Source organism: Perca flavescens, chromosome 15, assembly GCF_004354835.1.
Source record: "Perca flavescens isolate YP-PL-M2 chromosome 15, PFLA_1.0, whole genome shotgun sequence".
Classification (NCBI taxonomy): Eukaryota; Metazoa; Chordata; class Actinopteri; order Perciformes; family Percidae; genus Perca; species Perca flavescens.
Genome location: NC_041345.1, coordinates 5,421,974 through 5,447,890, shown reverse-complemented (window position 1 = coordinate 5,447,890; position 25,917 = coordinate 5,421,974). Strand labels below are relative to the sequence as shown.

The window sequence follows — 25,917 nt, the reverse complement described above, 5'->3', positions numbered from 1 at the left end:
ATGAAATACGTTATTGGCAATCAACAACATCAGGAGGAGAAAAGAGAGAAAAGAGCAGACAAGGGGTCCAATGCACAAATCACGATGTAATAAAAATAAAAGAGCAGTGCCACCAAAAACTCAAATCACATAATTGGAACCTGCTGCCTCTTCCATAATTCATTAACAGGCCTCTTAAAACACACTAACACCAACAGCTAAAACCTAAGTAAATGTTAAGTTATCGTATAAAGAACATGATTTCTGAAACACAAAACCCTCTTTATTTATCCAATCCTTTACTCTTTCTTGTGAAATGCAGCATAGTCTTTTTTTTCTTCATTCAATCAAATGAAATCTGAGAGGAGAAAATCACTTTTTGACCGAACTGCTTACAACTCATAGACATTGAACTGGTGACAATGAGCCAAAAGGAGCTATAGATTCAAATTAAGAGGTCACAAGTGTAAAAAAAAAAGGATGTTATATCACTAATGCCTATATTTGCCTTAAAAAAAACTGATTAGACCATAAAACCCTTGTGTTCACGTAAAGATGTCAGTTTCCTGTTGCCTTAAATTGTTGTGACCTTGTAATGTGTTCTCTAAAACATTAAGCCTTCAGTTGTATTCCACTTCATTTTATGCAAAGAGCAATGCTTATGTAACATTTTATTTCTGTAACATTTTAGGAGAATCACTGCATAACAAATTTGCGCAAAAAAATCCTATGTAAATAAAAGGTTGACGTGATTTAATTTAATTTGACTTGTGCGAACGCCCGACATTAGCCACTAGAGGACAGTATAATTAAAGTTAAGTTGGATCAGACTGAAACTGAAAGTATGCTCACGGAAGTGCACTTTATACACCTTCCCTTTAAAGTAGAAAAAAACCCAACTCTTTTTGATGTTTTCCATCTGTTTATTTCTCTAAATCAAAGTAAAGGCAAACATTTACAAAATATATAACGTATTTATTTAAGTATATAGCAGTGTGAGTGTCCACATGTCCGTTTTTGATAAATATGTATGCATAAAAGCACGATATACAGGTGCTTTATGGTGCTCAGCTACACATTTCTATGTTCATGTACAGACTATTGTCTACAGGAGGTCTTGCTCCACCCAGACCGTCTTCTTCTGCTCCTCCAGTATTCGGTCTTTGATGACCCTGATGAGATCGTCTGTCCCGGCCCAGGCCTCATGCTCCAGGCTGGCGTAGAGGCAGGGAATGCCCTCCAGCTCCTTCAATTTTGCCCGACACAATTTCACAAACTCTTCCTCCGACTCCACGCGCAGAGGCAACTTCCTGTGTAGACAGGAAACAGGAAGGAAGCAGCGCTGCGGTGGTGAGTGTGGTCATGTTTGGAACCCATTACCTCTGATAAAATCCTGTAAGACACTTTGCAATAGTGGTTTGTGCACTTTGTTCTAATTCTGAGAAAGACTGACAATAATGGGTCAACTTACTTTGTTGCTATTTACAGGCACAACCCACCAAAATGTATACGTCACGCATCAGGTCTTGTTGACACTTACGTGTGTATCTCCACTGACATTATCATCAACACACAGATGGAATAGCCATGTCATATTCTGAGTAAGGTGCCTAATTCTCGCCTTTGCGAGAAAAAGCTCTCGTTCAGCAACTCCTATCACTGTTTCAAGTTCACAACTATTGTCTGCAGGCTGCTGAATTTGGTTGTGCATTAAACCACACATATGCGTAGTATAGGAGAGTCAGCGGACTTGTCCTTTACTGTAACTGCTTCAGTCTCACCTCCTGCTTGGAGTCAAAGTGTCATGCAGGGATTGACGTCTTTGCATTTGGAAAAAGGGTTGTGGTATGCAGCTGTGGGTAACAGCCACTGGGTATATGTGTGCAAATAAGTGAGGTTTGTCAGGCCTTACCGTAGCTTCTTGACATTCTTCTCACAGATCTTGATGTAGATAATGATCGGGTAGATTTCTCTCCGCAGAAGGTCTTTGACGCAGCTCAGCTCAGCCTCCAGAAGGCAGTGTTTGCCCTGGTGACGGGTGGAAAAAAAAAAAAAAAAAAAAAAAAAAAGGGCTTTTACTAAAAAACACAGAATATACTGTGTAATGTGGACACGTGTAAACATGATTGAACGCAGAGATAAGCATGCAAGGCCTCACATACAGCAACACAATAAAAAATCTAACATAATGGCTTCATTCACTGGTATTTTTCACATAACACGGATAAAAGAAACAAAATTAAGTCAGAAAATGACAACTTTTTTTCCCCCTCTGATGGCCAAATAAGGACAACAATAACTGAATTCATGCATGAATCTATGAATTCAATAACATCAAAAATAAAAATGTGAACAGGGTAACATACAGATACTATAAAAAGGGATAGTTCAACATTATCGGAAATACATCACGGTTTTCTTACAGAGTGTATAATGTGTAGATTTGTGTTAACAGCCAGGGGGAAACAGCTGGCCTGGCTCTGTCCAGTGGTAACAAAATCCACCTACCAGCACCTCTAGAGCTGACTTCTTAAAATCCGTGGCCAGAACCAGGCTAGCTGTTTCCCCCTGTTACCAGTCTTTATGCTAAGCCCACCGACTGCTGGCTCCTGCTACATATTCACTGTACAGATGTAAGAGTAGTATTTCAAACTATTCTTTGCATTTTCATTATGAAGGGCATTTTCTAAAAAAAGAACACATACGTAAATGCATGTGCGTACACACACACACAAAAGCCCTTGTCACTAATAGCTTACCTTAGAAGCGACAGCCTCTATGTTTTCTCGGGTGATGCATTCAAATGTGGCGTGTTTCTCTTTGTAGTGAACGAAGGGATCCACCTTCTGTTTCAGATGAAACTCGTCTTTGGACAGGGTGTCTAAACAATGGAATATAACAGAGTAAAATACAACAGGATAGAATAAAAGGACATTCTGAAACAACGTTGTGAAAAAAGTTCCATTTGTTAACGCACAGAAACACAGAAGGAACAGAAACTTTTGAGGGTTTTTGCCCTGGGGAATCTCCATGTAACATCACACAGTCTCTTGGTTTGCCAGATGTTTGACTCTTGTCTGACCCCACTGTCCTGGGAGCAGTTTGGTTGTCATGGGAGTGGAGTGTGCCATCCCTGTGTCCCGAAACGGAGATTTAACCCTCGTATTGTCTTCCCGTCTACCATGCAACCCCTTTTTTTTTTTTTTTTTTGATGCTTTATTCATTGAGGTTTTCGCTGCTTCTTGCTGCACTTTTTCTTTCACTGCCACCGGATCAACTTATTACCACCAGTTTTACACTTTTCTTTGGAATGTATGGTCAATATATCTAATTCATATGAAATTATACCTACATTTTCAGTAAAAAAAAAAAAAGATAAAAAAGCTGAAATTAAGAATTATTTCGACAGTTACCATTAAGTGGATAATCACGCTGTGATCGACAAGTTTAGTTAGGATCTTGGTTCATTGTTTTTTCAAATGCTATACAATTTTATAAAACACCCAAAATTCAATCAAAGTAGTGATCTGATCCTTCATTTTACTTTGCGAAGAGAGTTGTATGGAACAATCCATTTTATTTTCAGGCTGTTATTTTCAAAGATATATAGATATATTCTAAATATAGAAACTTTGAAAATGGGTCAAGTTTGACCTGAGTACAACAGGCGGGTTAAACTCCTCTTTGTAGTCATCATAATGCATCATCATCCTAAATCTCAACTAGGCCATCTGCCATCCTGCCTCCGCCGTCTCTCTGGTTACACGCCTTAACATTTACATCACAGTGTAGCACAATATCTGACCTGAATCCAAACAGTAGCTTCATTCTCCCTGCCCTAAACTATCGACTATCTCCTCCATCTTTGATCCACAATAGGTGAGCACCCCGGGAGTAGTCCAAAGAAATGGAAACAACAAACCCTTGTGAAGACATTATGATGACATGTTTTGCAGTGAGCTTGCTTACTCCCATCACACACTGACCTGGTTTGCAGATATTAAAGTCCATGGCTCCCCCCATGTTGAGTATTTTCTGGATAATGGTTTTGGCTAGAGCACTAGGAGAGAATAGGACCGGTCTTCTCCTCTGGGTCCGCTGGGGGGTGACGGGACTGTAGGGAATCAGGTTCAAAGTCCTGCTCAGCTCACTGTCTGGTTCGGCAGCGTCTGTTTACAGCCACACACACACACACACACACACACACACACACACACACACACACACACACACACACCCAAAGAGGCACACTCAATGATAGACCAATGGGCAGTTTTCAACTATTTTAAAAGGTTCAAGTGTGAATTTTTTGGCAGTGTGCCTGTGTAAATTGCCTTATCCAGATGTTTCTTCTGGTTGCTCATGTGAGGTTTTGATCCCCCTGCATCACTATGTACTCACCTTCTGGTCTAAGTACCTCAAAACCTGGTCTGGGTAGTGTACTGCCTGAATTGATGATCCTCACGCGCTCATTGCTGTTCATTCGCTTGTACTTGATATCCACCCTGCTGACAAACTTCAAAACAGACACCGAAAAGTATTAACGGAGGCATCTGAGCTAATTCTTTCTTCAGCTATCCTGCCATTTTAGGAAAACAATGTTGTGAGATTACTTTGATGTTATCAATAATTCCAACTGGGGGAAACATTTTGGCGTACAACCTCCTCAATTACTCATTACTGTGACTGCTCACATCTTAGTTCCACTAGGTCATACTACATCATGTTAGCCAGTGTGGGCTGCTCAGGATACCTGCTACTCGATAAAAGTTGCAGAGTGGCATGGTTTAACAATATTTTAGCAAAAAATGTGTTTGAACTATACCGAGCATACAAAATGATGTTATAAGGTTTTTTTTTATATTATTTTTTTGATATTGTTTTGCAGTTGTGAAATTGCTCACATTTTGCAAGGATGTGGTAACAAAAATGTGTTATCTGGAAGTAGAGGCTTACAGGGCGTAAGTCATTGATTAGAAAATATGTTTCTTTACTTCACAGTGATGTTCCAGTGCGTTCAGCACAAGACATCTGAGCTGGTGACAGAGGTGAACCATCGCGCTAAAGAGACTAAAGTCTTGTTCAACAACAGGAGGTTTTTGTTTGCACTTCATTACCTGTAGTATTTGAGTGAGGAAGATGCTGGCTCTAGACAGGCGTGGGCTGGCTTTAGGATCAGGTGACTGGCTGGCTTCTTCTGGCTGTAAATTGCTCTACACAGGCACATACACACAACTTATAATGCAGAATTTGTGAAAAGTGAAAAAGTAGAGCTGATACAAAATGATAAATATGAAGAAAAAAAATGGATTGTGACAAATAGATAAAGAACAGTGAACGGTGTGCCTCTAGATGCCAGAGGGGAGTTGCTTAAGCATTTTTGCTTTAATCAAATGTGAATGTTTGGCTATATTGCAGTACTGCCATTCACATGTATATTGAAAATTTTTTTTTTTTTTACTTTGCTAAAATTTTTTTTTTAAATAGTTCAGTTTCTTACCCTAGTGCGATGGCTTTCACTCTCATCTCTCCCGCCTCGACACAGTAACTTCTGAATTTTTACCAGGAGCAGCTGCTGGGCCCTACACACACACACACACACACACACACACACACACACACACACACACACACACACACACAACACACACACACACACATACGATTCTTACTCATGATTTTGATACAATTAGAAAAGTTAATGTGTCATTTAAGTGTCTGTCCTCGATCAAGCTGCTTCCTGTGCTTCTTGGTGAAAACAACAGGTTGTGGGACTCAGTGTGTGTGTGTGTGTGTGTGTGTGTGTGTGTGTGTGTGTCCGTGTGCGTGCATGCGTGCGTGTGTGTGCATGCATGCATGTGTGGCTGGACTGGATATTGAGCAACTTTGCATGGTTGCTCAACTGTTTCATCACTTTTGCATCATGCTCAGGTTTGTCTTCGGCACACGCTGTTTTGTGGAATGTGCTTTACATGTGCAGGCTACATATACGAAACAAAGGTTTTCATGTAACTTTCACTCTTAATGTCGGAATGTCTTTTTGTTTTAAATGCCCTTTAAAAAATGAAAAGGTAGTGGTGTGGACGTAGCCTTTAAAAAACTTGTGTATACCGTGAGTTGCTGGGTATGGTGCCACGTTCGGCCAAGTCGGAGCCGTTGTAGGGGTCGACACGAGCGCACAGCCACTCACAGCGGCCCTGGTGCCTGGTGTCCAGCACGTGCACCACCTCATCACAGCGCACGCTCAGAGAGCAGCTGTCTGATTGGGCGGAGATGTTGAGGTTGACCCGTATGTAGAAGGAGTCGCCAGAAACCTGCGGGCCTTCCGCCAAGTCCCTCTGAAGACGACGATAGGCTAGAGCGCACACATGCACACATTTGAATTTAAATACACAGTATATGTACACTACACAAACGCACATATACACAAGTCCAATAAAAACAACACTTACAGTCAAAGTTGGCTCGATAGTGCAACTTGACTGGTCCAGAGCAGTGCTGCAGCGTCCAATGGGCTTCTTCCTGAGTGCTGGTATCCAATGAAATGCTTTGGTTCTCCTCACGTATGCAGCCCTCAAGCTGGCCAGGCAATCACATCAAAGACAGATGAATGACAGATTTAAGTATTAATATTTTGGGTGTTTCATGTCAAATTTTGGTTTGTAATTAGTCCGTTGATTATAGATAATATTCAGTGTAAAAGGGAACTGGACGAACAAACAGGCATTGAAAAATAAAGAGCTGTCGATGGTAAAAATGGGTTTTAGCTTCTGGATTTGTTACCCTTTCATCTGTAAATGTCCATGCACGTTTGTCAAATTTCTAGGTTCTTACTGGATCTTTTCCATTTGTACAGCCATTGGTTTTATTGGACAAAAATGTACCTCACTGAACTTTTACTCATCTTGCAGCCCTGCGTTAACTGAGTTAACCCACACAGTAAGTAAACTACATACCAAGAGGAGGTGATGGCCCTCTCGTAGCCCCGCCTTCTCAGCCATGGAGCCCGACTGGACAGAAGAGATGAAAATCCCGCTGTCGTTGCCGCCTACCAAGGTTATGTCCCTCAGCAGGTTGTCGCCTAGCAACGTCAGCTCCTGCACCGGCTTCAGGGAAGCGCTGATCCTAGAGAAGGAGGAGAGAGATGGACGGAACGGCCTGCACACACACAAAAAAGAAGAAGGTGTTTATACGTAAGTTTGACATGCAAAGATTCTTGTGCATGTGAGTGCATGAGTATCTGCACTGTACCGCTCCAGAGAGAGTTTCCTGAAGATATTGTTGACCTGCTCCAGGTCATAACTGTCCATCCCTTCTGACTGATGCGACGAGGAAGATGAGTGGACAGAAGGTGGGCCGTGCGGTTCGTCCTCTAAGGAAGGGACGGAGAGACAGCAACAGACAGAGAAGTTATTTAAAAAACGGTAAGACAGAAGATGTATACATTCAGTTCAGATACGTTATTAGTACGATTTTGGGCAATGTGTAAAAGTATTCTTTACCCAACTCCATTTCCATGTTGTCACTATCATAATCCGAGAGGCTAAAAGAGACAAAGCATCAGACTATTTTGAAGCCATTCATAACAGAAAATTGAATTCAAACCAGCCCAGATTCATAAAAAAGGACAAAATACGTGTGGCACATAACCATCTACATCTAAATAATATAGATTTACAGACATGTATATTCTGGTATGGTGATGTAATTACCTGCGGGGGTGGAAGTCATGTTCTTTTTCCCTCTCTCTGCGGTAAAGCGATGCTTTTTCTGGTGGCTCAGGCAGTGTGGACAGGATGCTGTCGTTACGGTAACGCAGCTGTAGATGTTACAAGTGAACAAAGTAGAAGTTGCAAGGCGGGTCGACAACAGAACTGTTCTATTAAATCCTTTTGGCTTATTCGGAGAAAACGCATCAGATATTCATTTTTAACCAAACACAATACTGCATCATTTCTTTGTGTGAAAAAAACAATGAACTGTATCACTGTTTTAACCCTTTAAAGGGTTTAACCCCTAATTTGACCCGCTTTCAAAAGGTGTATATCAGAAATATGGGTTTCTTTTAACTACCTAATTGTAATTACCCCAAAATAACATGGATGGATGATTCCATACAGCACGCAAAACATCGGATCTATACTTTCATTGAATTTTGGGTGTTTTTTTAAAGCTCATTGTGGGACTGGCTCTAGTGGCTGTAAATCTGCACCAAGGCTGAATTTCGGGAAAGAGACTTCAGATACAGTATTAGGGGACCACTAAGGGGACCACAGTATTAAGGTCTATATAAAAGAGACTTCAGATACAGTATTAGGGGACCACTAAGGTCTATATAAAAGAGACTTCAGATACAGTATTAGGGGACCACTAAGTTCTATATAAAAGAATCCAAAGAGCACCATGTCATGGGACCTTTACATTTTGTAGCATTTTTTTTTTTCTGAACAGTATCCTCACTGAACGGAAACATTTTTTTTTAACTCAATGATTAGGTACAATTTCCTCTAAATGAGGGTTAAGAGAGTAGACCTCACCAGATTTGGCCTGTTGGACTGTTCCACCATACTGAAGGTTAGTGGGTTGGGGCAGGAGGAGGAGGAGGAGAGGGAGAGAGCTGAGAAGGGTGCATATGTGGGGGACATCAGGATGCTCGGGGAGGGAGGGAGGGAGATGCTGTTGCCGTTTGAGTTTCGCCTCTGGATTCCCAGAAAATCTCCTCCGTTGACTGACAGAGCTGAAAGTTGGAGACAAATAGGGATCACCAGGGAAATGTCACTGGTGGAATGTGAATTAACTATATGATCATGTGTTACCTGCAGATTGAGTGGCCTCCGGGTTGCCTTCTTTGGGTAAACAGACTGGAGACTTAACTCTGTTCTAAAATACAAAACATAAAAGTTACTGTTAGAAATATTCTGTTTACCAGCAGCTGAATGTCTTGACTGCTTCAGTTAGGTTTTCTTTTCAATTCCATTTCATTGTTATTCACTATTATTTCATCTCCATGTATATATAATAAAAAAAAGGATTTTATTTTTAAATAAAATTTGATATGTTTTGGCAGAAAGACATCACCAACTAAAATGGAAGGATTTTTCAAAAGAATCAACAATATGGCAGATGTAGAGTCAATCTTTTACTTTAATTGGCTGTTCCTGCTCATACATGTGATTAAGTGATTATATGATCACTCGAGAGTTGCTATCAGAGGTTTCTCTTAAACTTGAGAGTAAGACAGTAAGTAGTTTAATGTGTGGTATAATGGTAAGTAAAAACATTTTTAGTGCTAAGTTGGGTCTTAAATGTAATTATTCCCTGGCATTTGTTATAATGCTTAATGCCATGGCATGACAATGTCACTTTATGAGGTTTTTTAACATTAATATGAATTCCCCCAGCCCAGATGGGCCGATCTGTAATCTTCTCCTTATGAGGTCATAAGCATCCAAAGAGCATCATGTCATGGGACCTTTAATAAATAAATAAGTGTTAGTAGTAAACAGTGGCTGACCACTCCCTTGAGGTTGGGTCTGCGTTTGAGGCGAGGCTCCTCAGATAAGAACTTTTCCTCTGGCGACTCATCACTGGACCATTCTGATTGGCCCTGGATGGGTTTAAAGTCCCCCGCTTGAGAGATGATGGTCGGAGGCAGGTCCCTCGGCAAACTCTGCTAAAAACCGAGAGGCACAGGAATTATTGGCAAGTTTTCAAAATTAGGAACTGGAACTACTGCAAATTCCAGAAATGCAATGTGAGCATTATTCACACAAATTGCACACTCATTTATTCTACTGTGTCTAACCTGATCCAAAGCAATGTCCTTGGACCGCCGCCGTAGCCGAGCCTCCAAGGTGACCAGCTTGGCTTCTTTGCGTACCATCTCGATATGGAGCTCATCGCTCCTCTCCTCCAGCTCTCTGATCTGCTTGCGATATTTGTCTTTGTCAATGAGACTCTGGGAGAATTGGTGCTGGGCCTCGTCTCTGGCTCGAAACGCCTGTGACAGTGGGGGGGAGTGGAAGTAAGAAACACAAAAACAACAACATTCATATTCATCAGTGTGTGTGTGTGTGTGTGTGTGTGTGTGTGTGTGTGTGTGTGTGTGTGTGTGTGTGTGTGTGTGTGTGTGTGCTTTCACCTGGTCCCTCTCCTTCTCCACCTCCTCTAGTTGTACAGTGATGGTGTCCATGCGTTTCTTATACATCTCACAGTCCTTCTGCAGTGTGGAGGACTTCAGCTCCAGATCCTCTTTCTCCTCCAGGTACTACACACGCACACACACACACACACACACACACACACACACACACACACACACACACACACACACACACACACACACACACACACACACACACAACAGAAGTGGGGTTAATTATAGTTTATTAGACAAGGGCAAATACAGGAAGAGAAACACAAGAATGTTAGATACAGGTTACAAAGAAAGAGGCCTTAGATGGGGTTTTTGCACAGGGTGTGTTTCACATATGGTCTCCTGGGCATTAAGCTCTCTGGTCATGGGTTTGTGTTTCTAGAGTCTTTTTTTGCTAACTTTTTCGGTTCCCAGCCTCACTCTGCTTCACATTCACACAGTTCCAAACAACCATGTCTTGTATCTGTTTATACTTGCTGCACTCCTAATCGCCACCAGTGACGTGTGGTGATGTCAGTAAGAGGCTAGGCACTGAGTTATGAAAGCCAGATCACCTAATTTATTGTTTAGGCAAATACATCAAAACAGTAAACGAGGAAAGAAGATAGATCCAGATCCTTTGATTGGTATATTTGGTGTCTTTGGAGATGGAAGTGCTCTCAGGGGAGCTAACGGTATGGTGGCAGCCTTTATGTTATGTTATTAGCACGAAGATTGGTTCTCCTTAACTGGAAAAACGCACAGCCTCCCTGTTATATTGTCTGGTTAAGAGATGTAATGCAGCACTTGAAACTAGAGAAATTAAGATTAAAATTTGAGAAAATATGGCGTCCTTTCATAGTCTATGCTGAATCTAAGCTTTAAATCTCCTCTCATGCAATTATTAGTCCCTAGTCATTGTCATTATAAGTGTATTCAGATATTTATTTATTTTATTCCTTTTTTTTACATCACACCAATTAATCCTTTCATATTGAACTGGTAAGCAACTATTTTTATTTATTTATTTTTTTTATATTGATTGTAATTTATTTATTAATGTATGCACATGTATGTATACTATATGTATGTGTATATTCATGTATTTTGTGATTTATTTTCTCAGATTTTCATTATTATTATTTTTTTGTCTCTTGTTTTTTCCACCTTAAAAAAAGGGAAAAAATGGTTATTTGCATTGCATAGATCTGTAAAACTTATGTGTTCTGAAAACCAATAAACACAGTATTAAAAAAAAAAAAAACAGTAAACGTCACACACAGTCCTTCTGCAGTGTGGAGGACTTCAGCTCCAGATCCTCTTTCTCCTCCAGGTACTACACACACACACACACACACACACACACACACACACACACCAGCAGAACCAAGACCACATATCTAACTTCCAGATACCTTACCTCCAATGTTAAGCAAGTAGAAAAAAATTGTTCTGCAGTAACATGGCCCCTGTGTAATGTGTGATTAAATATGACCAGTGTTTCCCACAGGTTGAGAATTTACTTGTGGTGGTGGGTGGTGCAGGATGTGACGGTAAGTAAAAAACTAGTCAAACAAAGGTAAGAACAATGACTACATTACATTATCAGATCATTCAGAGAGAAATAACCATTTACATATTAAACAAATTAGACTTAAAGAGGATATAGATACAGATGAAAATATTCCGACACTGTGCTGCATCTGACACAATTTCAGGGTAGTTATAATGGCTGCACGATATGTGAACGTGACACGTGAAAATGTGCGATATTCCCTAACGTTGTTGAATATCGCGATAATGACATTACTTTTGATAAACAGATATTAAAATGTACTCACTTCTGCCTTTCTGCTGCTTTCAGTATTCTGCTAAAATGCTGCTTTGTCAATTAAATCAGTTTTTTGCCAAATGTTAATGGTTCAGCAGATAAAATACCTGTAATACTCTGACCCATACAGAAAGTTAGGTTATTATAAGTCTCAACACTGTTCCCTCCTAACTCTTGTTGAATCATATAAGGCTAGGGCTATCTAAGTAAGTAAGTAAATTCTTGTTCTTTTTGTTTTTTAGATCATTGTTCGTTTTTTGAAGTGTTTTAATCTGTGTTTTTGCTTAGTGGGGTTTATATTTTTTTTTTTTTTTTTTACTTGTCTGTATCAATGACATGTTGGATAGTTGCAGTTTTTAAAAAATCTGAGAAGTTGAGAGGGGAAGTCGGTCTTTAGTGGAACTGCCAACCGGCATCTATGACAATGGGCTCCAACCAGACAGTATTTTTTTACCTGTACATTCACAAATTTCCTTTTTAACAATGTCATTTATTTAATGAGCTTATCATATGTTTTCTATGTCAAATCTTAATCTGAAAGATAACATGTAACTGGAGATATCAGATCAATTTAGTGGCGTAAAAACTACAATATTTGTCTTTGGAATGTAATAAATGTAGTATAAAGTAGCCTTAAATAAAAATACATAAAGTAAAGTGCAAGTACCTCAAAATTGCACTTCCTAGCTTGTGTGTTTGTTACCTTATCTCGTAGTTCCTCTGCCTGTCGTACTTCTTCGCGGAGATTGTAGAGGCGGTTGACCAGATCCTGCCTGTCTTCTAGTGCTTCCTGTCTGTCATGCTCCAAAATGTCAACGATGGCCTTGTCTGATGCAGGTAGTGGGCCAGGCTGTGTAATAAGACACACACATTGTTGGGTACGAATGTATAACTGGTGTGTGGCTGTGCATTTGAGGCAGGCCCTACCTGTATGATGGACTGTAGCTCCTGTAGTTTGATCTTGAGCATTTCGTTCTCTCTTTCGAGCTCAAAGATCTGCTCTCTCTTCGGCCGGTTCTCAATGTCGTTCTTCAGCTTGAGACTCTGCCTCCTCTCCATCTTACACTCTTCCTCCACCTTGTTCAGCCTGTGCTTCAGCTGATCAACCTATACAGACAGTGAGGACGCAGGATGAATAGCAGGGGCGGGGCTAGAAGGGGGGGTACAGGGAGGCACCAGCCCCACCCCCTGAAATATGATTGCCCACCCAATCCATTGGGCTAGAGTGCTATCAATCTGACAATTGTGATTTCCATTGAATCGGAGTACTGTCACTGTCACAATTTTCCCAGCCATGGTCACATGACCAAATAATGTTCCCATGACAACTATCCAAAATTCTGATACCTCCCCTCCCCCCATGCCACTTCACACAAAACACCCTGGAATGGCCCCTGGGTACTAGCATGGTAAGTGAGAGTGAGCTGGTTACACCCACTTATTAATGTCCTCAAATCCTCACATTTCCTCCAAGCTCATTGTTAATGGTTATCAGAAATGATAATTTCTTTACACAATGTAACGTTATTGGTATTTTCGTGCATTCCCGTGTCCATCAGTACCTCCAGCTGCAGGTCTCGGCTCCTCATCACAGCCATGTTCTTCTCCTCGCTCAGCGTGGCGTACCTCATGGCCAGTTTGTAGTTTTCATCCTTCACTCTCAGCAGCTCGTCGCTGTAGGTGTTTCTTTCCTCTCTCAACTTATTGTTCCCTGGAGAACAAAGCGCAGTCGTTTATACAGTAGTACGGGATCTATGAGTTTAAGCAATTATTGCAAAATTTATGAAAATGTTACGCTTAAAGATAAATATAGAAAATGCATTTACATGGAACCCCAAAGAGTTTTTTTAAAGATAACAAATCATGTGACTAAACTGTTTGAAATATAAATGAACCAATCGTGTAAAATAATAAAATAATAAAATAAAGTGTTCAAATGTTGCCTTTAACTGAGTGTTCGATAATCAAGAGAAGATGTGGAGTGCCTTCTCGGTTCAGAAGTAGAATCCTGTGTTTTTATTTTATAGTTCTCCTGAGTTATGCGATATATAAAACCCTCAGTTACATATATTTATATATTTTGACATATTAAGTTTTATGAGGGACAGATGGGGTTTAAGGATAGTGAGATTTTGCAAATTTACCCTGACCAGGAAATTTGCAATAAAGTTGCCATGATAACTTTGTCCTCCTCATTTAGATGTTCACCAACAGGCGTCAGAGAAACATGGGCTGAAATTTAATTCTTCCATTTTTATTTTATTTTTTATTTTTTTTATTTAACGTGAATGTGCTTGTTGTACCAGCTGCAGGTTTCAACTAGCCTACACAGGACATGATAACATATACCACAGTTTCATTAATAGGCTTTGGTCGACATTGTGATCGCCTTAATAAAAAAGAAACAACAACTGTGGTGACCTGAGTAGGAAAAACCCATAAACCAAGCATGTGTGGTGAGGTATCAGTTTCTGTAAATGGTGGCATGTTTTTGGTTAGGATGTAATCGTAGACAGTAAAAGAAATGGACACAGCGGCGTCATAGATTTCGATGGAAACCAGTCAATTAGAAGCACTTTTCTGGTGAGCGCTGAGCGTTACTGCGCAGCCTCAAACTGAGCTTAATGACGTAGATGTGACGTGAGCAACCTGTCTGAAATTTGTAAGTGTTCTGGTAGCTGTGCCAAGAGAAATCTCAATCATTCCCAATCTAGAGACGGAGAGCGTGAGTGGGAGCTGTCCATGAGCGTAGGAGCAGGAGCAAAACGTTGCTGAAACATTTTGTTCCGATGCTTTCATGGACTCTCTATGGGCTTCTCCCTTGACTGTATGCCTCCACGTCCCCCCAATTGCATGCAAACTTCTCCAGACTATAAGGTAATTTATCTAATGTGCGACAGAAAGTTGCGTGGTGATGACACAATCATTAGCCTATTTTTACAGAAATATCTGCTACGGGGCCACAACGTGAGATACAAGGTAATGGAGCCTTTTATACATTGTTGTGTTTCTTTAGAAATAAACAGTGGGCAAATAGAGTCTTTAAACGCTTCAGATGTAAAGTTATTCGCTGTCAAAGTGGCGCCAAAATGAATGGGAGTCAATGGAATGCTAACGGGAGGTGATGGCTTGTTAGCCTACAATCTCCCCATAGGAGGTACACTTTTCCGGATGCTCGCTTACCCCCTTGGATTTAATGCTCAACCATTTGAGACACTAAGCATCTATCATTAATGATTTTGCCATTCATTTTAAGTCTTATATGGAAAGAATGCAGTGGAGACACACAGATAGAGAGGAGCTTGCATGTCATAAACACAACATATCTAAAAATATCTGCTCAAAAGGGTTTCTCTTAACTTTTTATTCTTGAGCTTAAATGTACTGGCTTAATTTAATGAATTTAATGTCTATTTTATTTTATTATAATGTTTCCAAAATGTAACTATACTTGGCATAATTGTGCTTTGTTTCTTGAATGTACTTTTATTGTTTAATGTTTATAATGTGTTTCTATGCCTCTGTAATGCACTTTGGGTTGCCTTGTGTATGAATTGTGCTATAGACAAATTTCCATGTCTACGGACAATAAAGTGTTATCTTATCTTATCTTATCTTACAAATAAACCTGCCCTGCCTTGCCTAAAATAATAATGTGAATTTTTACTCTGTTGGAAGGCCTGAAGCTCCTGATTGGCCAGCCGTAGTTTCTTCTGCTCGTCCTCCAGGGTGCAGTTCTTCCTGCTGAGCTCCACCTGCTGCAGGGTCTTGACTTTGGACTGCTGCTGCAGCTTCATCACTTCGTTCATCAGGAACTGGGTCAGACCCTCGTGACCCTCCTCCACTGCCGTGAGAAAACAGGTGGAGAGGAGAGGAGGGTAAAAAAGACACATCACAGAGTATGATACATCATATGATACATCATCTACTCCACATAACACAGGACTGAACCAGCCGAGATCTATGAGAAGTGTTGTAGGGTTAGACTGTCTGTGTAACTGATGAAAGTTTCTCCCACAAAACCAGCTCTACATCTGGCAGTTAAATGTGTTTATTTTTCACGTACTTCTTCTTCTCTGTTACTTTTCCCTCCGACAAGGAGGTCCTGTTTTCAGTTTGTTTCTTTTTTATCTGTTTCTTTGTCAGCAGGATTACAGAAAAACTATAGGTCTGATTTCCCTGAAACTGGGTGGAAGGGTGTAGTATCGGCTAAGAAAGAATACATTAACATTTGGATAATTATTCTTCATTTTCAATAACATTGCGAGGTCTTCTAGTTTAAAAACGCAATCACCCTGTAACAGGTGTAATCAGTCTCCTGCCAACCATACTTTTGGTGCCAAACGTTTTGGATGAGCTTTTTTGACACCATGAGTATTGCCTACGGGCACACTATCCCCCCTAACCCTTTATCAGCCATTTTTGGCATTTTCCCTGACGCTGGCCTCCCTGTTGCACTGAGGCGGGCCCTGGCATTTACATCTCTGCTAGCTCGGAGACTGGTCCTGCTCAACTGGAAGCTTTCTCGTCCCCCCCCCACACACACACACACACACACGACCGTTGGATTAAAGAGGTGCTTGACAATTTGAAGCTGGAGAAGCTCCGATCTTCTTTGAAAGGCTCTAGCTTGATATTCCTAAAGACATGGAAACCTTTTCCTAGAACTCCCTCAGATTATCTCCTGACTTGGAGGACTGAGCTCCTTCTGGACTGCTCGACCCGACCTGTTGTGTGTCCTTATTGGTGTGTGTTTGTCAGCGTGCATGGGACACCCCCGTTTATTTTGGACTTGAACTGGGTTGGTTTGTGGGTGGGTAGGGGAATTGAAGGGAAGTGACACACTGTTTTCACTATGCTTTGTTTACCATCGACTGTGCTGTATGTCACGTACTGTAAACATTTTTAATTTAAATAAAGAGTTGGAAAAAAATATCAAATACTCAAGGTTGCCTATAATTTTCAGATCTTTTCTTCACTTAGTTTGATCCAGTCAGTTCAGAAAAAACCTATAATAGTCAAACTTTAATATGAATTATCTGTGCGGTAAGTAAAAGCTGTGTGTCCATGCATACATGTGTGTGTCGTGTGTCTGCATCCGAAGGTGTGTGTCTCACCTACGATGGTGGAGAAGCGTCTCGTGGGCTCCTTCCCTGTGACCAGCTTGTACAGTTCAGGATAGTAAAATTCCAGACTTTCCAAAAACGCCACATACCCCCGCTCTCCTTTAGTGTGAAGGATGTCAAGTAGACGGCCTGATAGATTGAGTGACATACTTTAAGTTCAACACAAAGAAACATGAATGCGCTTACTCTCACTGCACATAAACTCAGGTCAAGAGGGTGAGAAAACTATTGCATAACATGACTGATACATACGGTATGCACACACATCCCTCTACCTACTTGTGCGGTTTGCTTTGGAGACCAGCAGCATGGAGTTGAGGATCTCATCCTCGTCCTGTTCATCCAGGACTTTGCACTGGCGGAGGTAAGGGGTGAGCTTTGCCGGGGAGATGGTGCGACACAGTTCGTAACGTTTGCACTCCACCTTCTCCCACAGCGCCTCCATGTCATCATATGTCCCATTTTCCATCTCTTAAACCCTGAAAAGTAGTAGTACTTTCTTTTGTTCATGTCATTTTGCATCATCACAACTGATTCAAAGAGATGCTCACTCCAAGGGCAATGAGCACTACAATGTATGTGTGTGTGTGTGTGTCTATTACTATAGATAGATAGATAGATAGATAGATAGATAGATAGATAGATAGATAGATGGATGGATTTTATTAATCCCAAATTGAGAAATTACTCAGATACAAGCAGCAAGTAACAAGAACATACACGCATCCTTACTCACACACAAATAGAAAAAACAAGAAATATACTAGAAATAATAAATAAGATTTAAAAAAATAAGATAAAATAAAATAAGATAGAAAAGATCAAAAATTCCAGAACAACTAGTAAAAAATGGATGAAAAAGAGCATATACAAGTGTAGAATAAAATGTACAACCTACATAGTATATCTAACAAAATACAACAAAACAACAAAATAATATTAAATATGAAGTAAGCAGTGTGCAAGTAGCATAATAGTGCAATACTGTATGTGTGAGTTAATGAGATAGTTATGTCACACACAGCTGTGAATTGTTGTATGGCAATGTATCTTACTCAAATTAGATTACAACATTACATTCAAGTCTATTAATATTAAATGTTGAGGAGGAACTCAAATATGTGGTTGTTCTCTGAGTCATTTCTCCTGTATCATATTGAAACGTTGGCACAAAATGGTGAATGCAAACGTGACGTGATTTTTCTTTTCTTTTTTTGTGGGGATTGGGGGGATCTGACGCACCACAAGCTGTAATCATGTCTTAGTTTACATGTGGTTAGTTGTGTACAACTAAGGGAGATTAACCGAATCAAAAAATGGGCTGTGAAACACTAACTGTTGTGTTTTGTTAGCCGTGCTAGCTACGCTACGGGCTTTTCCTCTTCCTGCTTTGAGGGAAAGCAGGCTGAGGTAATCACAGCCGCACAACCAAAAACAATGGCTGTAGACATATTTCTATACGTTTTCATTCATGCCAAAGTGAACAATTAAAAGTTATAATAAATCATTTATGGCATATGGCTATATTTTTTTTTTATAGCTATGCTAGGTTTAGGGTAATGTTTCAACAACTGTTGGATGGATTGCCATGAAATGTGATACACACATTTACATTTTCTCCCTCAGGATGAAGTGTGAGCCTATGTTGACTTTAATCTAGAGCCAGATGAGCCATTTTAAAGTCATCACATTTAGTCGTCACTTTTTCTTGTACCAAATAATGTCATTGTGGTTTTTAAATGTATTGTTAATAGTTATTTTTTTAAGATAACAAAAGATAAACCTTCATTGTCATTGCACAGAGACCCATACTGTCCAATGAAAGTGTGAGTGCCAATAAATGTTCATGACAATAAATAGCTGAAAACAAGAATAATTTCAGACATAAAACACTAAGGACGGTACAGGAAAAATATAGCACATGATGTATGATTATTGTAATATTGTTGTGTAATAATAAAGGCAAGTTTATCATAAAAAGAAAGAAAAAAATGTCTTTGGGGGAAAATCTGAAATGCTCCTTTTTGTCTCAGCTGACTGGAGGGGCGGTGTCTGTGTTTGATTGACAGCAGCTAGCAGAGTGCCGGTGTCACCATAGGTAGTCTCGCTTTGCCACACCCTCCTCCAAAGCGCGTTGGAGGAGGGTCTGGCTACTCCACATAGCATTCGGGGATGGGAGGAACTTGTTTTGGTGGAACATGTGTACGTTAAAAGTTGTCATGCAACAGAAAACTCAGATTGGACAGATAGTCTAGCTAGTGGCTGGATTTACCCTCAGAGATCTGAGAAAAGTCCTTATAAATCGAGTTTAAAATGCCAACACAAAGGAAGCCCAAGGCAACTAAATGACTGAAATCCGGCGGATTTTCCGGCGGCAAAGGGGCAATCCCAGAAGTGGAATGTCAAGGATATGGACGACACCATAGGTAACATGAGACAAAGAAAACTAACTTGACAATAAGCTACATGAAATGGGCAGACAGCCTTTTGTTAGTGGCAGTTAATATACAAATATTAAAGCCAAAACACAGATTTTTGAATATAAAAGTAATTATTTGGACCATCTCTATAATTTGATTAGTACGGATGAATATGAATATGAATATGAATACAAATAAAGATACAAAGACAAATTACAAATACAAATACGAAAAACTTTATTGTCCACAGATGTGAAAAAAAAATTTCGGTTTCACCAAGAATACAAGAGAGACAGGACATTACAAACCATACATAGCCAAGACGGCAAGGAAAAGTGACATTACAAAGGTTACATTTACAAAAGTAAATAAATAAATAGATACATATAGTCTAGTAAAAATGCTTGCTGTGCATAAAACCGGAAACACAGAAGTCTGCCTGGCTCTACATTCCATTCTTAAGTACGGTTCCCAGTGTTATTCAGCACCTTCACAACACTGGGGACGAAGGATTTCTTACTGTTGAAGTTAGAGTTATAATGTATGTTTTAGATTAGACACAAGTCTCTTAGGTATAAAAAAGGGCATTTCATCTTTGCTCATTTTAAACCACCATTTCGCTACAGCTATACGATGGCTAGTCTCGCTTTGCCAGACCTTCCTCCACAGAGGGTCTGGCTAGTCCGCACAGCATTCTGGGATGGGAGAAAAACGTGCTCTGGTTTATTGGCATTTCTTTAAACCAATCACAATCGTCTTGGGCGGTGCTAAGACAGAGAGCCACGGTGCCGCTGCAAAATAGCCTCGGTAAGGAACTTGTTTTGGTGGAACGTGTGTACGTTCAAAAGTTGTTTTAGTCGTGCAACAGAACACTCAGATTGGACATGCTGCATTAATGTGCTGCATCTGAGCATCTAATAAGCTAGCTAACCTTGTTTGGTCGCTCACTTAACAAGCACAAAACTGTGTTCACGTTTGCAACAAGCTAACATCGGCTAACATTATTTACAACTGACATGCTTCTTGGTCATTGATGATTAACTGCAAAAGAAGCATGTGAGACTTCATGAAGAGTGAGGCCTTGCTCATTTGAGTCCCACACATTCTTCACTTCATCCGTTTCCCTTATTAACAACATATACTTTAACCAACTGACATCTTTCCATTTACCTCTCCTTTTTTTACTTTTCCAGAGACATATTTCTACACTCTTTATCTTCCTCTCACTCCCACTTGATTTCCTCTCTCTTATCATTTCACTCACACTCACAAACACACACACACTGTCCGTGCATCTCTGGGATTTGCATGCCATTTGGCCACGTGGTGTTATCCTACAATCCTGCTTTGTGACTTGTAGCCTACAGATAGGCAAATCAATATTATCTGATGCCATTACTCATGTAAACAAACACAATCACACACACTTTTGCATACAACTGTCATCTGCAACGTGCATGTGGAAATTTGCGCTTGTACGCATACAGACAGATGCTGGTTAAATTGTAAAGGATGCATCAGCAATGCCAGTTTCTAAATATGAACACCACTCAGATTTTCAGTCAAATTCAGACTTTCTCTGTGTTATATTATTACATTCATATATTTAGACCCTCAGACAGTCAACAACATCAATGATAAGCAGCTTTTCAAATGCAGTTTGAGGCAGACAAAAAAAATCACACACTCTCAACACTCAAGCTATTATTTCTGTATAGTGTGTAGTGTGTATGCTGCCACAGTCACAGCAGATGATAAAACCGCAAGCGCTCACACCAACACACACCCGTGTACTCATGCAGAAGTACACAGTGCATGCAGACACACACAGGCAGACCTCTTCAGTAACCACACACATGTTTCCTCTTCTCTCTTCTCTTATTTTGGATGTCATTACCGAGAAAGCTCATCCTTGCTTCCTCCTTTTCAAAACAGATGTGGAGGAGTAGCTCTCTTCCGCTATTCTGTTTTAGTCCTCTCAGTCGGCCACTTTTCTTTATAGTATTGTGGTCAGGAGAGTTGTTTTTTTAGAGCAGTCTACGTGTGTGTGTGTGTGTGTGTGTGTGTGTGTGTGTATATGTGTGTTCTTGTTTAACTATATACGTAGTGTCTAAAAACCGGGAATACAGTGTACTTGTGGGGTCCGGACAGCTTTGTGGGGCCAAAATGCTGGACCCCACAAGTTTAAAGGGCTGTTTGAGAGTTAAGACGTGTAAGACGGTAAGTGTGTGTGTGTGTGTGTGCACACGCATGTCCTTGCACTGAACCTTGTATTTTCCCCTTTTTTTTCAGCAACTGCAGACTTAAACAAAGGCAGACACACAAACACAACTACTTTCTGTCTTGCAGGACTCTAATGCACTGAGCAACGCGGTTGTTGTTTCCATTATTTTCGAACACCCTGCTCAGTATTTCAACTGTTTACCACCTTGTGTTGCTCTGATCACAGTAACCGCGGTTACTACTGCTAACATTAGCACTCTAAATATAAGTTACCCTGCATCTTTGCATCTGGACATTCATACTCAATGTAAAATTCTCACCATGTTGTCAACAAAGAATGTACATTATATTCTCCAACCAACATTATTTATACATCCATATATACTGTACATATCATCTGAGCACATAATGTACAGTATACTTACATTTAACTAGGACTGAAAATGCATCATTATTGGCAAAATCAAACTATTGGCAAAAAAAGTCTGAGGGGGAAATAGTTTCAAAACTAACATTGCAAATTCTAACATTCAAATATCAATGAATTTAGTCCTACATCATACAGATATAAGAAACTGAGAGAATAGATCTGCTCTATTGACTAATTGTCATTTTATTTTGCAGCACATTGTCTAAAAGTATATAGTTCAGTTGGGTTTCAATTCGTCACAGGAGATTTCACGTGCTTTCGTGAAATCTAAAGTGTCAATATCTCATCTCAGATTATCAGCCATCGCGCTCAGTATAAAGCGAGTAAAATTATATCTGCACTGGAAAGCAGTGAAGTGTGCTGAAAATAGCGATTGCATAACAAACTTGTAAAAATGAACATCAATGAAAAATGTGGAAGTACTCGTTTTCTGTTGTGCACATCACTTTGTCGGGGCCACACTGTCTCCTTTGTGATACACGATAAAGCTGCATAACGTATTTATGTTAAGAGCTGCACTTTCTGCTACAAAGACACCTTGCTGGCCTTGCAGCTTGCCTTCTGCATCTGCATCCAATAACCAACATTAGTCTTCATGTTTCCTTCTCATACACTCTAATGCTGTTGCTGCTACAATGACTCGGCATCCTTATAACAAGTCAATAACTTTTATATTGTTGTTTCCGTGTTTTTAGAGGAGACATTAAAGTTGATTTAAAGGTTGGATATTTTCTCTTAGTGATGAATAAGCATCCATGTTTGCTAATGTAACTCAGAAGCCCAAATGATCTGTATGGAGTTACTTATACTATGACACAAATATCACTAATTTCCTCTTTTGTCTTCTTGTATGAACAAACATGTACGAATTTGTCAAACAAAGAGAGCATTATTGTGACCAGATTTATTACACTCTCAACCAACCGCAGCTACGTATATTCTGCCCACACACAAACTAAGGAGGGGGTAAGTGGGCCGCTGACCAATAAGTAAAGGAGTTAAGCATAGGGCCGTCCCATCCAACATCACATAGTGCACCAAATTCACTGAACTTAAAGAATGGTTTGCTTTCCACTGTTGATGACGTTCCAGATTTCTGTAGCACATGCATGATCATGTTTTTCAGGGTTGAAAATATCGGTTTGAAGTCCATGTCAGTGAGACATGCCTCAACGGTCCTGGAATGGCTGTGTTCCAGGCTTACTGTCAGTGCACTGGACTGAAATTGGCTGGCTGGCTAGCTGATAGGCATATATGATTGTTTCAGGTTTACAAACCATGATAAAGGCTCCATTGTCTGGCAGAATAACTGGAGCTCATAGGAATTTGAAATGTGGGCTTTGCGCAAGCTCCTCTAAAGGCTTGCATATGTAGTTGTACTGTATAATTTACTTATTTCTTTAAAAACTAAAACAGACAACCAACAAAACCAAATAGGTATTTTTGATGTTTTTTATGTCCCAGTTAGGACAACCGAATTAAATCTTCCAATGGAGCGTTTTCTGCGTAACATTGTTACGTTTGAAAAGTTAATGCACATTGGTTGTATGGTGTAATGGAAAGCATTGTTGTTGTTTTTTTTGTTCTTGCATAGTTCTAAAACGGAGGATGTCTTTCTATTGCTTAAAACATATTACTATAATCATACAGTCATATTACAACATATTTCAGCAAAAAAATGACACCAAGTTGAGATCAATGCATCGTGCAATCGTGACGAATATGCAGGATGCAATCACCTCAGTGTATGCACCGTAGACTACAAACTGTTCCATGTCAAGCACCGCTAAACTGACACAAATTAGATCTGATAGGATTTTTTGCTTTTAGATATTTTAGTACAGAAAGTGTATGAAACCACTAGGCTACTGTACATGCCCTGTGTGTCTCCCTGCATCACACTCACTGGATCCCATTGTCTTGTGCACCTGCTATTGGAATCCCAAAGATTTGGATGATGCCAGATAATGTTCCAGTGTTGACAGACATTCAGCTAGTGTGTTAGCCAAACTAATACCTTCCTTCATTTACAAGCCATGACTGTATCAACCGAGGCAACATTTACTGTCATTAGACCTAACCAAGGGATATGCTGATAGACAACATTCACAGATGCTGTTGCACATGTGCAGAACTGATCCCTACTGAGTATCCACAAGTTATTTTAAGGGACAAACCTGCAGTGTATTAGAGTTCTCCTGAAGACTTAAGTGACTTGAGTTTGGACAGATGTGTAGGCTATTTTAGTGGAGATGACACACCCGCTGACAGGCTGTTACCGCTGCGGTGATACGGGGTGTAATATCACTTCTCGGCTTCTCGTTTTTTTTTTTTTCCATTCAAACTGACGCACGTTTATAAGCCTGTTCGACCACTTTTCTAACATGAGTTACCTATTTCTGAAGCGATCAACAATTCACTTACATGCAATAAACAAGAGGGGTAGAGTTATTTTGCCTACCTGAGATGCGGAAGGTAAGTTGTCCAAAGAGTGCAAGGGAAATCAAACTTGGCCAAGGTGTTGTAACCTGTTCTTGTTTTTTTTTGGGTGATGCTGTTGTTTTTAAACCGGTTGGTTCACCATCAATGCCAGGGGCTTACAGGTTGTCTCCATTTATCCAAAAGAGAGATGACTTTTAAAGTACCGTAGTAATGATGCGTGAGCGCATGGGAGCTGTGTGAAGTGGAGAGAGAGAGAGACAAAGAGAGAGAGACAGAGAGAGAGAGAGATTGAGAGTGAGAGAGAGAGAGAGAGATTGAGAGAGAGAGAGAGAGAGAGAGAGAGCGGGGGCGGTGTGAGCGCAGATGGAAATAACAAGTGCACTGCACAGAGGTGAGGAAGAGCGCCTCTGTCATCAGGTACGGTGGCCGCGTAGGGACCTATTATACGTTTATAATTGGTCAGTTACTCCTACAGCATGATATTAAGACAACAGGCAAAGGATTTCTTGGAACATGGAAATACCAAATGGGAACTGTAGCCTGCTTCACTTCACTAGGCTATATATTCTACTTTTTACTCCATCTATCTGGTGACTCCAGTTTCACAAAATGATCAAATATGTCAGGCTACACTGTTATAGATTATTATAGAACTACAAACCTCCTGCTTACGCATTCATGCATTAGTAGTAATAATCAATATAATAGTGTGACAATCACAGGGGTCATATGTGTCTGTTGTTTTGCTGATATTACTTAGGCCACACATTTGTTTTCCTATGTGACATTTCCAATGCAGGACTTTTAAAAGAAATGGGTTATTTTTTTATTGCAGTAGGCTTTTGCTAAATTCAAAAAAAGTGACACTGCAAGTCTGCATTATTAGGCTACTTTTACTTTTGATACTTTGTACATTTTGTTTCCAATATAGGGCTACTATATTTAAAAAAAAACTGATCTTCACAGTGGTAGTTTGAGATCCTTTAACTATCTTATCTACAAAGTACGGGGATTAAGGAGTAGTGGGCCATCTGTATAATACTATAGCCTAACTGAAATGTAGAATTATAAGGTATCACAATGGAAATAGTGAAAGGTAATTACCTCAAAAAGAAATTTAAGTAGCTACTTGAACGAATCAAAATAGCCTGTTTCTGTTAAAAAATTGGATGTAGAAGAAACACCTGTAAATTATGGGTGTTAATCACAGACTGTTAATATTTACAGTCTATGGTTTTAATCCACCAGTAGACATCAGGCTACTAAAATAACCAGCTGTAAAATACAGTTGGGGGGTAATTTGTATAACACCAAAATGCTAGTGTTAAAAA

At 40.0% G+C, this 25,917-nt stretch overlaps 1 protein-coding gene across 1 annotated transcript; it reads right to left on the bottom strand.

Moving 5' to 3' along the window:
- Window positions 1-906: 906 nt before the first annotated feature.
- Window positions 907-24,976, bottom strand: card11 (caspase recruitment domain family, member 11). Its single transcript, XM_028600630.1, has 25 exons — window positions 24,606-24,976; window positions 17,351-17,550; window positions 17,063-17,200; window positions 15,613-15,789; window positions 13,508-13,656; window positions 12,873-13,052; window positions 12,649-12,795; window positions 10,121-10,246; window positions 9,785-9,979; window positions 9,494-9,649; window positions 8,796-8,859; window positions 8,517-8,716; window positions 7,692-7,798; window positions 7,482-7,522; window positions 7,231-7,351; window positions 6,936-7,137; window positions 6,432-6,558; window positions 6,091-6,334; window positions 5,480-5,561; window positions 5,097-5,192; window positions 4,381-4,495; window positions 3,966-4,148; window positions 2,739-2,860; window positions 1,892-2,007; window positions 907-1,289 (listed from the first exon to the last, which is right to left on the bottom strand). The coding sequence occupies exons 2-25, from the start codon at window positions 17,538-17,540 to the stop codon at window positions 1,085-1,087; spliced, it is 3,483 nt and encodes a 1,160-aa protein (XP_028456431.1). The 5' UTR covers window positions 17,541-17,550; window positions 24,606-24,976; the 3' UTR covers window positions 907-1,084.
- Between the last annotated feature and the right edge of the window lie 941 nt (window positions 24,977-25,917).